Here is a 13,182-nt window from a genome sequence, read left to right as displayed (position 1 = left end):
ATGCTCCCCGTTCCCACCTTGCTCCGTTTCTTCCTGCATTGTCCCCAGCTTTGCCTCCATTTGGTCACCTCTGGAATTTCTAGTCCCCTCCACCTCACTCCCCATCCCACCACACAGCCTCACCCCTTACGGCGGCAAAAGGCAGCTCTCTCTGAACCAGCCTTGTGAGACAACACATAGATAGAGAGCCCTGCCTCCAGGGATTACGGAAGTGACCTGTGGCTGCAGGAGGGCTCAGTGTTTCTGGATCCGTGAGAATTAAGTATTGTGTCCTCCAGCTTGGTCCTGATTTCACCCAACCTCCGCTCTTTTCTCCTGGATGGCCAAAGCAGGTCATTTCACTGTCTATGCTTGTGGGGTAGGAGCGCCAGGGCCATGTGGCATGCAGGCTTTAGTATAAAGCCCAAGGATCCTCCTAGTCAGAATGGGAGAGGGGGAGACACTGTGGTGGCATGGGTTACGTGTGTGAAGTGTGCACTTGGGGCTCTGCTGTGCCAATGCTATTAGGCAGCACTGGGGCAACGTGCCAGGTGGCAGAGGGGCAGGAATGGTGGAAGTGACACTACAGTATTGACCCCAGTCCATGTGGCTTTGAGCTCCTGGCTTTCAGAGTCCACATGTGAACATCGCTATGCGGATTTCATGCCCTACAACAGAATCCACGGGCAAAGAGAGCTGATGGGATAAGGAGCACAGAGCAGATGGAAGTAGTGACGTTAAAGTGGTCTCCCCATGGCCAGCACCTCCACAGCCACCCCAAGGGCTTATTCAGATTGTGGTCACACTGAGGCACCCCAGTCCTGGACCAGGAGGCCACTGTACTAGGTGCATGAAAAATTGGTCCCTGCTCTTCGCCCCTGTGCCCAGCAGTGTGTGAGCCTGACACAGTAAGCACCACGGGAATGGGCCTCTGCCTTCATTTGGCTTAAAGGGAAGGAGCAAGAGAGTCCTCAGCAAAGTTGAGAAGCATTTAAACAGCCCTTCCTTCCTCCCCGCCACACACAGCCTTCAATCCGTGCTCTTCTCCTGTAGGCTGTGTCCCTGGCGCAATCTTTACTCCAGTGCCGGTCACGTAGGGCGGGATGTGCGAACGTGTTCAGCGTTGGACTTTCTCTGCTCCCAGGGGGGCAGGGTTAGACCAGTACTGCGTGCCCTTGCTGGAGACATTTTCCAAATACCCTACCATGCTTTCCTGGGGTCGCCTTGCCGAGTGGATTTATCCAACGCCCACGTGCCAGCACATGAAGTCACACGCTGTCCTCTTCAGTTTAGCGAATGAAACATCCAGTTTATTATTTAGTTTTCCGAGATCTCTTGGGTAAGACCATCGAAACTGGTAACAACACCCCCTACACAGCACGTAGACGACGTGGGATGCTATTCACAAAAGAGCCATGCCATCAAATTACCAGCTGTTCCTGGCAGCATGTGGCTATTGAACCTTCACAGAGACTGCACAGTAACCTGAAAGAAATACTCGAACAAGAAAATCCTGCTGGGTAAAGTGTATGGTAAGAGCGAGGATAAGAGATGTAAGGGGCTGAAAAAGCACGTGGATTGCCATAGATGTCAGGAAAGCACTCCTCAGAGCCAGCAAGGCACTGAAGTGGCATGGAGAGGCTGGGGTTTGGTGGCTGACAGCTTCCCCCCATAAACAAATGGATGGATGTGAACCTTCCCCCTCACCCCCGTTTGGGTCTGGACTGGGATTGAGACACCCTCCAAGGGCTCTGGTCAGCTCGGCGGTGTGTGAGCCTGGGAACTGTGCATATTCAGGCTCCCTTGATATTTTCCCACCATCTCCCGTTTCTGCTGTGGCGGGATGCACAGGGAGGCCAGCCTGTATGGTGGGAGGTTGCTCTCTGTGTCCTGATGGAAATGAGAGAGGAGCTGGAACGGGACTGGGGGAGCAGGTGTGCGGCGCGCGAGTGGGAAGGGAGTTAATTGGAGGCCGGAAAGGGGGTTAGGCTAAGCTTAGTGTTGACTCAGATTTAATTAAAGCTTGTTCATCCCTCTCTAACCATCTCCCGGCCATGGTGTTTGGAGCCCAACCTATGGTACACCAGTGCCGCTGAAGAACTGTTAGGCCCTGGATCTCTGTGGTTAGAATATACAAGGGAGTCTGTGGACCTGGGAATGACCCCTTTAAAGCATGGCAGCGGAGCACCCTGCCTGCACAGGCCGGCACGGCTCATGCGTACTGCCAGACGGACCAGAGGGTGCCTAGCGTGATGCTATAGGCCAACACAGCCACCAGGTACACCCGGAAGAGCAGTACGTCCAGCACGTAGCCCACCTGGAGCCACTCGCGGGCGATGTCGCGGAACTCGTCACGCTTCTCCAGGAACTGGCGGATGGCAGAGATCTCCTGCAGGATGCTGGCCACCACCGGGGAGCTGTCTCCTTGTGCCGGGGGTGCCGGCAATGGCCTTGCGCCCGCCACCCTCTCGTACTCGCGGAGGTTCTCGCAGCCGTAGTGGTTCAGCTTGGCTTCAGGAACAAGACAGGGGCAGCCTCTCAGAGGTCCCAGCCCTGCACTGCTGAGCTGGGCTGTGCTGGGCATTATACCACCCCAGAGGTGGGGTTCTGAGCCCCCCTCCCCAGTGTCTGGCCCAGAGCAAATAGCCTGTGGGGGTGGGCAGGGGGGTAAAATCCTTTTCTCTATGTGCTAGGCCAAGGGACTTGAGCTCCAAAGAGGGGTCGTGCTCTGGCAACCTTGCCCTGGGGCCAGCAGGGAGTGAAGATGCCCAGGGTGCCTTTCTAAGCCTGTGCAATAGGGCTGTGTGGCCCAAAGGAGATCCTGCTCCATCGCTCCTTCATGTGCCACATGGACTTCCTGGGCAGAGCTGTTCCCTGGGGTCCCGCTGAGAGCAGTGGGGTGCCCCTCTCATGTTTTGGGGCTAAAGCCCTGAGAGGATTTGGGCTCGACACTGACCCCATCATGCAGGCTCCGATGTTTTGCTGCACTGCACCATGGTCTAGCTCTACCAGGTGAGCCCTGAGTTCTTTCTAATCCTGTGCACCTTGTTCCCCCCCTTGGTGGTGATGGTAACATGCAGCCAGGGTGCCAGCTACCTACAGCCCTTACCCCCTTTCCCAGTGCCACAGCTCGTACCTGTGCTGTCGTTATTCTCCGGGTGCCGGCTGATGTCTGAACTCTGTGTCCTGCTGGGAGAGAATTTCTTCCTGTCGCGGATGCAGAGCAGGATGGTGGCTCGTTCCAGCACCAGGTGCTTGACCCAGTCAGGGACATGAGGCTGCAGGTCCTGCTTGTGGACCAGGCGCACGATGAGGATGGTCTCGGTCAAGCTGATGACCAGCAAGGCCATGCACACGACAAAATAGACGCCTGCCAGGGGAAGGCAGCAATGGTCCATGGTCAGCAGGGTCAGTCTCTTGGCGAGAGCTAGGCACAGTACAGGCCGGGCCTGGGTGAGCTCTCTGTACCCACCTCTTTCAATGACGTTAGGTCTTCCTCACATGTAGTACCCACTCCTGCTCCAGCCCTACCAGGACCCCTGGCAGCTCAGCGTATCACTTCCACCCTGACCCAACCAGCATCCTGGCTATTCCTGTCCTACTCGCCCCACACCCGGCTCTGACAATGCCCCTCGGTCCTGATACACCACTCTTGTTGTTCCAGTCCTCGAGTGCATCTGGAGCTGTGCAGATGCCCTGTAATTCTGACCCTCTGCAGACCCTGCTACTTCAGCCATGGCCTCTCTAGCCCCACACAACTCTGCCAGTACACCTCAACCCTGACCCACAGCCCCCATCTCTTGCTATCCTAGTTCTGGTCTTCTCCCTCCCACAGCTGAGCTAATGGGCCTCATGCCCAAACCACAGCATCCACCCCCCACACTGTCCGGTGCACTGTCCTACCAGCTCCTCCGGCCATACAGTTCATCTGCCCCACACTATCATCACCCATCCCCTCCTTGGCTCTGGACTCCGCGAGGGAGACCGATGCTAGATTTCAACCGGGGATGTGTGCGCACCTAGGTAACCACGGTGACGGGCACTATCGTACCTATCAGTGGGGTCCCAATGGCAGTGGCCGGCAGCGTGTCCGACACGATGATCAGGAAGACGGAGTAGCCGAGCAGGAGGGTGATCTTGAAGGAGACCCTCTCCCCGCTGTCGGGAGGCAGGTAGAACCCCACGATGTCCATGACCATCAGGAAGATGCTGGGGAGCAGTAGGCTGACGGCGTAGAAGAGGGGGCGTCTCCGGATGACCACCTGCCAGCACAAGAGGGGGTGGCGGAGTGTGGAGAGATCTCTGTCAGGAGGAGCCCACCTGGGAATAAAGGCCCATTGCTGCCTGGCTCCCCTTCACCACCACTGGGGCCTGTTATTGCCAGGCAACCCTGTCAGAAGTGAAAGGCCAAGAGCTTTGCTGGCACCAGGGGCCTGGCTGAGTGGCTGCTGTGCTCCTCAGGCTCCTTGTTTGCTGTGGGGAGCATTGCCCGCTTCTCACCCCGAACGCGGGAACCTTGGTCTGGCTTCGAACTGGCGGCAGCAGCTTGGCAGGGCAGCTGCGGAGCTGAGACCTGGCCCTAAACGAAGGGCCCAGGCCCATGAGCAGAGCACAGGCTGAGAGCAAGGACATCCAGCTGCATTTCCAGTTGCAAAGCTGCTCATCTGCGTAGCTCCTCCATGCACACACCCCACCCAGCACACCCTCTGGGCTCCAGCTGCCCAGTAAACAGCCCATTAAGCCACACACCTGCAGTGGCTTGGATCCTCGGACCATTGGCGCTGGAGATTTTTAATGCTCTGTGGCTGCATTATGGTCTGGAAGCAGAAGGAACCACCCTGCCCTGGAAGGGGGGCCCCCACTATGGAACCAAGTCATGCTAAGGGGAAACGGCTGCTCATGTGGGTGAAACAAACGGCATCTGGGCTTACTCTGTATGTTTCTTGGATGTTAGACTAACTCTGGCTCAAACCAGGGTTCTGGGGGGAGCTCTGCAGTCTGTAGGCAGCAGCTGGACCCAAAGGGGGAGCCAGCTGTCAGGTGGGGGCCATGCTGAGCGACCTCGTTTGCCTCCCATTGGTGAACCAGGTGCAAGCTGCACTGGAGTGGACCTAGGCTGGGACCCCTGTCCCCTTGCAGGGGTGATGTGCTGCAGCTTGTGTTGCAACAGTCCTTGCTATCCCTACCATGGTATGCAGCTCGGCACATGCTGTGGGGTTCACTTAGCAACCCCTCTGCACACTTTAGAGCCAAGAGATCAATTGCACAAGTAGAGAAAATGGCAGCATTTGCCTTCTGCATCTTGGTGCTTCTCCCCTCTGTTCTCCCCTCCCCCCATGCCTGACCAGGGGAGGGGCCTTACATAAAACTTCATCTCGGCGTAGCTGTCGCTGCCCTCCACACTGAACTCCCGGAACTGGCTGAGGACGTAGAGGAGCTCCCACTCCCCCTGGTTCATGAAGACGCTCTTGTCAAACTTCACCAGCTCCGGCTGCCGCCACAGCGAGAGGTTGATGTCGCGGACTGTGGGGCGGAAGAGAGGTGGGCATCAGGGCTGGGGGCCTGAGGGGAAGGGGCATCGTCCCCCAAAACTGCTGACGTGCTCCATGCCCACAGCCACCCTATGAGGTCTGGTAGCTTCACACTCCTCCCTTCCAGGCCACATTCCTCTTCTCTCCTTGTTCTCAAGGACGGATTGGCCTGCATGCATTCCCTCTTTACTAGGGCCATCTAGGGGGGTGAGGCATAGCCTGCACTGAGCCAGCATGCTCCCAGAGACTGATAGCTCCATGCCACCCTCCGCCCCGCTAGCTCTTACCCCGCTCTGTCCCTCCTTGGGTGCCCATGGGCTGGAGGCAACAGCAGTACAAACTAACCCCAGGCTGCCTGTGCCAATGAACCCCAGCACTGACCCAGGGAGCCCCGCCAGCTCACTCCTGGCTCTCCCTGCTGGTAAGAGGGCCATTTTGTGCCTTTTGCAATGTCCACTGGGAACGAAACTGAGACCCGCCAAGTGGCTGCAAGTTATGGAGTCCCAGACCAGGTCATATTGACTCCCCATACAGCTGGAGGCTTTCTTAGCTGGCCTGATCCCTCCCTCCCTTCCCAGGCTGCTGGAGGGCAGGGTGCAGCGGGGAAGGCAGTGCTCTCTGTCACGTACTGTTGTGCAGCCAGCTAGTGAAGGTAAGCGAGCAGTTTTGCACGTCGAAGGGGAAGTTGTAGATGTCCAGGCTGCAGGCAGTCACCACCTGGATCGGCTTGAGGTTCTGGACCTCCCCGTGGTAACGGACGTAGACGTACGGGATGTCCGGGGACTTGCCCACGTCCACGCTGAAGGGCACAAAGAATGGGAACGTCCCCGTCAAAAAAAAAAAAAAAAAAAGGCGGACCCCTCTGGCTCGTTTCTACCGTGGTGAAATGCCAGCGAGCTGCGGTGGCTGGGAGTGCCCTGAGCCCGGCTAGCCGGGACAGCTGGGAGTGTCTCTGTTAGGAATGGTAGCAGCTGTGATACCGGCTAGATGGGACCCTCGGGTTCCTGGCAGGGTATTGGGCTGTACAGTAGCCTGAGTCCATGCAGAGGTTTCTGTTTAGAGCCTGTTGCTGCCAGCTGAGTCCTGCCCAGGAATCCAGCCAAGGAGCCAAGCAGCCCATCCTATCCTTTCCCCAAAGAAACCTACAGGTTTATTGACTCTCCAGCTCTGTGGACCCATCTCTTCTTTCCCACCTTCACCCCTCCCGCAAATGGTCATCCCCCATCTTCCATTACCAGCATCACTCCAATGCCTCTCTCAATGGGTGCCTTGTCTATTTCGACTGTTAGCTCTGCAGGGCAGGGCTTTCTGTTACTACCTGTACGTACAGCACCCAGCACTGCGGGGCCTCGATCTCAGCTGGGGCTCTAGGCACTGCTGTAATACAAATAATACTTCTAGGAAACACAATAAACTATGGCAGATTCCTTAACATTCAAAGGACAGACCCGTACAACAGTTACCTTTGGTGACATGGCTCTCTGATGCGTATGGGGTTACTGGGTTTGTGTCTGTCACATGGTTATAAAAGGAAGGAAGGAAGTGGTGCCAAGGAGAATACCCTAGAGGAAAGCTGTGTCCTGTGTGCTCCCAGCTGGCTGGGGGTGGAAAGGCCTTGGAGGGGCTGGTGAGCTGATAGTTGGGGGTTGATTTGTTCTGGTTTTGAGTCATGTGTTTGGAAACAAAGTGAGCCTAGAAGAAAAGGGGGGAAATGACTTTAACTGGGGCTCTTTTTTTTTTTTTTTTTAACTTCCCTGGCTGGTGAGTTTGCACGCAGGCCTACACCTCTGCATCTCGTTAGGACTCTCTGTATGGACACACTCCCTCTGATTAGTACCGGGAACGCCTCACTGAAGTTATCACACTGCACATAGCAAAGCTGTAAAGTTTTGAAAGGGTGGCAAGTGCCTGAGATCATGGAAGCTCCTGAAATCCTAGCAGAATAGAGATGGTTAAGAACAATAGATTTCTTTCCCGAGGAAGGGTTGGCAGTTCTGCAGCTGCCCCGGCATTGTGTTTCCTGTACAAAACCTTCCTCTGAATATCTGAATTCCACCCCAAATGCAGCAAGGGTAATTATGAACGTTTATAGTCAGCCAGCATTGGAAATGTCCCAACTCCTGAGCTATTCCCATCTGCAGTGTACGGTACGCGGGGATATTGCCAGCTCTGTGCAAACCAGCAGCAGTGCTGGGAATACAAAGTGGGATGTGAACTTGCGGGGGAGGAGGGAGAGAGTTAAATCTCCAGGCCTCACGGGCTGTTGTCCGAGAACTTTGCTGCACTCACAACTCATTGATGAGGATGTCTGGTACCCAGATGCTGTCGGTGGGGAGGGACATCTGCGTGATGTTATCAAAGTCCTCTGGATTCCACCTGAGAAACTCGTCGATCCAGTGCTGCAGAAGTGAGATAAGAGAGGACTTAAGCAGCAGGATCAATTCCAGGCCGGTTCCCCACCTCTGGCAGGAGTATTAGATAAAAAGCAAAGCCTGTCTTCCCAATTACTGTACTTGCCCAACTGTACAAAGCTTAAAGCATTCACTCATTCCCCTCTAATCCTATAGCTTTGTGCCTCACATGCTACTTGTTATCCTCTGATGGTTTTGACCTCGCTGCACTAAGCTAGGACATTATCATCCATGTGCCCACACTCTGAACCACCGGTCTCTTTGCTTTCCAGAGGGTGCTGGGTTTTACGTGTTGGCTACACGCTGCATATGGGGATGTCGTCTTGGTGCTGGAGCAAGTCTGTGCACAGTTTTAATCTTCTGGAGACATAGCCGTGTCCCAGCTATTCTTCGGCTGCATTGCTCATTTTGGGATGAATTAGGTTAGCTGATAGCTAGCGGGAGCTCAGAGGGCTCTCTCATCCAGGCAAATGCATAGCTAAAGAGAAAAGGACGGTGTGTTGCGGGAGCTCTGGGTGAAAAGAAAGTGAGACCTCTCATGTGGATGCCAAGGGAGATGCCCCACTGATTTCCTCCTATCCTGGAGCCGTGGGAGTTGGAGTAAACTCCCTCCTCCCCATGCGGAAAATGGAAGTTGGAATACAAGTTGGTAGCTGGCCAGATTGTCCTTGTCAAGTGACGGCTGCTTGAGCAGCAGACGTGCCTGAGTTTCCTTCGGCGAAGCAGGCAACGTGCCTCCCTTCACAGAGGCATTGACAATCTCCAATAAAAAGTCCCCACAGGCCAACACAAGGCCAGTGTCTGAGAAATCGCCATGTTACTGTGGGTGCTGGCACTGCAGAGATAAAAGCTACTAACTGTGGAAAGGACCTGCGAAAGTCCCACCAAAGGAGAATGGAAGAGAAAACCATTGATTCAGAGCTTCGTAAAGCCAGGAGGATTCCAGCCACTCACCTGCCTGTACCAGATGTAGGTTGTCAGCACCTGATTTTTTTCATCCTGTTGGAAATAAAAAGCAATGGTAAAATGGCAAAGGGCATTTTACAGCTCAGGGGTTACTGATATTGACATTCACCGTTGTTAAGGCAGAGGCCCAAAGTTATCAGGAAGGGTTTGGATACAAATGATCACCAGGTTCCAGATGTCAATGGGGATCAATTGGCAAGAACACAAGAGGAGACGGTGAGGAAATGGCAAAATAACAAGCAAAGGATCCTTTGATTGCACATCCTTTGGGACACGGATGGACCTTCTTAAGTTCTTCAGCTTTCCCCAGTAGAAGGCCTGATTGTCTTCTAACTGCTCTGTTGGCAGAGGGGCCTTCAGATACCATCACGGATCCAACACATTTTAAAGCAAACTTCTTTCAGTTAGGAGTAAAGGGTCGGTGTGTGGATGGCTTCTTGTAGCAACTCCGCCTAGTCTGTGGTCAAGCCTTTCTGGGACGGTGCATTGAAGATTATTAAATTATACCCGGGCCTGGTTTCCAAATCATCTCAGCAGGTTGGATGCTGAGCACTTTGGAAATCTCACCCTTAATTAGCTGCCTAAATGGTTTCTGAGCAATTGAAGACATGGCTCCAAGTGATTTGCCCTAGTTTACCTAAACAGGATGTCTCTCCTCACCTCATCCTGGATGTGGAAAAACTTAGTGACATATGAACCCTCCCTAGGCTCAGAGGTACCTATCCCCACTCCTCAGCCCCAGAGATGTTAGGCCTGCTGGGCTCCGTGGCAAAGCAGAGGACTTACCACGCTGAGAATGGCATATACCATGACATCAATGGCTACGTTGGTTGTCCTTCTCCAGTCCTGAACTGGCCGGACACCCTTTCTGTAATGAGTCAGCAGGTAGTCAGAGAGCTGGAGCAGGGCTGGCTTGGCAGAGTTCAAAGTCCTGTTGTTGCCTTTCCGAGCAGCTAAGGGGGGAAAAAATATCACATTTCCCTGGACTCATTTCTGGGCATGAACCCGCTCAGTGCATCACCTTCCCCATTCCCTCTCTCTCTGTGCTGCTGCACAATCTACGCAAAGCGACTTGGCTCATGGAAAGCAGAGTCCCAGCAAATCATGGCTCAGTCTGGCTGAAGCAGCTTCCAGCCAAGACCAGCTCGGTGCAGCGCCTGCCTGGTCATCTCAGCTTGGGAGTGACTCCCACCCAGGACTGGCTTGGTGTGGCTCCTGTCGACTAGAGAACAGAGAAGCACTTTATTGGCTCACCATGTGGAACTGCCTCCTCCGGGATACATGGCCTGGGCTCGAGACCCTGCAATGCAGTCTGGCTGTGGGATGGGGAGCTCCACTAATCTGAACTAGTGCAGCCTACAGCCTGGCCCCCAGCTCCGCACGGTACTGCAGGCACATCTCTCTGCCTCTTAGATAACTTTTGGGCATCCTTGGCAGTGTCCCACACATACTCAAAGGGGTTTGAGCTTTCTTCCATTCAAAAAGAGCACAGGGTGCATATTGCTGGTGTAACAGGATGGCCTACCTCATGGGCTGCAGAGCCTGGAGCTAAGCCAGCCCTGATTATAGGATCAGCCCCACCTGCGAGGAATCGGGTGATTCCAGTACAAAAGGCGCAGGAAGTTGCAGTGAAGGGGAAGCTATGTCTGCAGATGCTGCAGGGTGTCGGAAACTATTTCACTGCCAGGCTCTGTGTCAGCAGGAGAAAAGCTCAGAAGCAGGGCAGAGTGAGTGCTCTCCAGACAGGTAGGCCTGGGAGAGACCCTGTCCAAGCAGGGAAACGACTGCAATAGCCCAACTGGAAAGGACTGTGGAGAAGAACAAACTCCAGGCAGGAGGTGCTGGGGAGCAGAAAGACAGGCCCTTTGGGTGGTGGGGATGTGCCCAGCTGAAACTGGGATGAAGACTGAGTTTGTGTTCTGTTTTTTGAAAGGCTCTGTGGGGTTTTGAATCAGGAGAGAGACACTGAAGTGGGGTTGGGGCCTGGAGGTCCGTCGTGTACCAGAAGACTAAATAAATAGGCCCCCTTGTGGTGATTGTTTGAACTGCCTGTGGACTGTGAATTTCTCCAGGGCTCTGAAGAGGGGAAAACAGAGGCCGGGTGTCTTAGAGGGACCTCTGGTCACAAGGGGGCACTCGGGAGGTGGCTGCCTGTGTTACCAGGATTTACAGCAAGACTGACCGTATGGTTAATGTACATCTTCCTTCCATAAAGCCAACCTGCTAGCTCAGTGCATCGATAGCTCCAAGCCCTTCACCCTGGGCTCTCTGTGGGAGCTGGATGCAAGGTGACATGTGGAGCTTTGGCGTCCAGATCTGTTGTCTCCAGGTTCAGCATGGACCAGGATCAATGGGCAGAGGTGAGACTATTCCCACCCAGGGAATATTTAAAATTTCCCTCAGTATTTTTTTAAAATAAAATTATCCCAGGGAAGTGGAGGGGGCAGGAGTAGGGGGAAGAGGCTGAAGCTAAAGAGAAACCAAGATGTTTAATTCATTTACCTCTTAAATACTCTTTTTTAATCAATTAAGGTGACTGAAGGCCTGATCCAAAGCCCATTGACATCAATGGTAGTCTTAGCATGGACTTCAATTGACTTTGGGTCACGTTCTGAGAGTTTCATACATTGGGAAAGCTTCCAAGTGGTCTTGGCCAAAGTTTTTGCAGCCAGACTTTTTCTTGGAAAGCAACAGCAGAGCAGCTGGTTTGCCTGGATATTGGTCAAATATCCATTGCTTGGCCAGTTTCTCCCTCCTTGGCTGCCTCCATAATCAGCTATGATGTGGGGGCGGTTTAAGATCTTGTTCTGGCACCACTCAAGTCAATGGGAGTCTTGCATTTGACTCCAGAGGTGCCTCATCAAACCCTAGGAGCCTAGATTTTCTGCAAGCCACCTCCACACAGCAGCCTGGCTTTCATTACTGCTCAACAAACATGCTAGCTGGGCTCCTCCTCTCCTTCTGTGTTGAACTGACAAAAGGAAAGGGGCTATGGATTGTAGCTCTTTCTGCCCTAGTAAGTGTTAGCAGAGCTGGTGTGATTAAAAAATGAATGAGGGGCCCATCACAAGTTGTGATAACTGTGATCCCATGCCTTAGCAGGGTAGTAATGAAACCCTGCTCCCTGCATGAAGTCTTCACACCAATTGCAATATTACCATCAAAACCCCAGAAAGAGTCTGGCAATGGGGCGAGGGGCAGGGATTGAGAGCGAGAGAGAGAGAGTGAATTTCCAGGCACTGGCCCGCAACCAAAGGCTGTGTTTAAAGAAGCGTGGCTTGGTTGGTTTGTTCCTGCCGAGGGAAAGCTTTTTCAAATATTGCAGCAGAAAATTGAAGAGCAAGGACAGTGTTGTGGTTAAAGTGCTGGTCTGGGACTTCCAGAAATCTGGCTTCAAGTTCTCCCACTGCCACAGAATCCCTCTGTGACCCAGGCAAATCACTTAATTTGTGTCTGTTTTCTATCTGTAAAATGGGGACAATAACCCTTCCTTCCTGTCTCCCACCCCAAATGTAGCACAGGTAACTGATGAGGGAAAGGGTGTGTGAGAAAAGGTTATTCTGCCACTGCCTGTGCTGTACCTGTCCTGGAGATAGGGGATCAAGTTCCCACTTACCCATGCTGTCAGTTTGGAACCTTTCAACAGAGTTGTACTCACTTTGTTACTACTTAGACTTGTTAGTATCTTGAAAGTCAGGCCTCTAAACAGTCCTGCAAGCTTTGCATCAATGCTGTGAGCATTGATTGCATAACAGATTGCCCCCAACGCAGTGCTCCTGTTTGCAAGGCAGCTTGTGAAGTGAAAGTCAAGTCAAAGCCACAGAACCCTGTTTGCAGCTCAGCCCACAAACATGACTGTCTAACACTAGAGCACAATTCACATGTAATAAAAGGAGCTAACTGGAATAGATCGACAGGAACTTGGGAAAAGCTGCCTACGAAGGGGCCTTTCATCTTTCTTTAAAAAAACAAAAACAAAAAAGCTTTACATAGGACCTATAATGCCTCCAAGTTAGCTGGGCTTGCGAGCCCCCGCCAGGTCTGTAGAAGGCAAAAGAGGATGTGAGGAGGGTGAGGAAAACAAAGGAGAGCTGCAGAAGAAAAACAGGTATTTTGGGAGTTGTGCTGTAGACTCTGTCTCATTCTCTTCCAAGTGGCCCTTAATGGTGCAGCCAGTCATAGTTGGCTCACAAAGGTTTGCTTTTGGGGCTTGCCCTGCCAAACTCTGCATTTGTGGTGTTGTTGTAGACTTGTTGGTCCCAGGATATTAGACAAGGTGGGCGAGGTAATATCTT

General features: G+C 53.3%; 1 protein-coding gene across 1 annotated transcript; it reads right to left on the bottom strand.

Moving 5' to 3' along the window:
- Positions 1–1,267: 1,267 nt before the first annotated feature.
- Positions 1,268–9,836, bottom strand: HTR3A (5-hydroxytryptamine receptor 3A). The gene is made up of 8 exons (XM_042852001.2): positions 9,674–9,836; positions 8,876–8,920; positions 7,800–7,909; positions 6,140–6,309; positions 5,342–5,502; positions 4,031–4,241; positions 3,116–3,349; positions 1,268–2,490 (listed from the first exon to the last, which is right to left on the bottom strand). Exons 1-8 carry the CDS (start codon positions 9,695–9,697, stop codon positions 2,192–2,194), a joined length of 1,254 nt encoding a protein of 417 aa, XP_042707935.2. The 5' UTR covers positions 9,698–9,836; the 3' UTR covers positions 1,268–2,191.
- Positions 9,837–13,182: the final 3,346 nt, after the last annotated feature.

This window comes from Chrysemys picta, chromosome 16 (assembly GCF_011386835.1).
Source record: "Chrysemys picta bellii isolate R12L10 chromosome 16, ASM1138683v2, whole genome shotgun sequence".
Taxonomy (NCBI): domain Eukaryota; kingdom Metazoa; phylum Chordata; order Testudines; family Emydidae; genus Chrysemys; species Chrysemys picta.
Note: the sequence above shows the minus strand (reverse complement) of the source record. Positions and strands in the feature narration are given on the sequence as shown.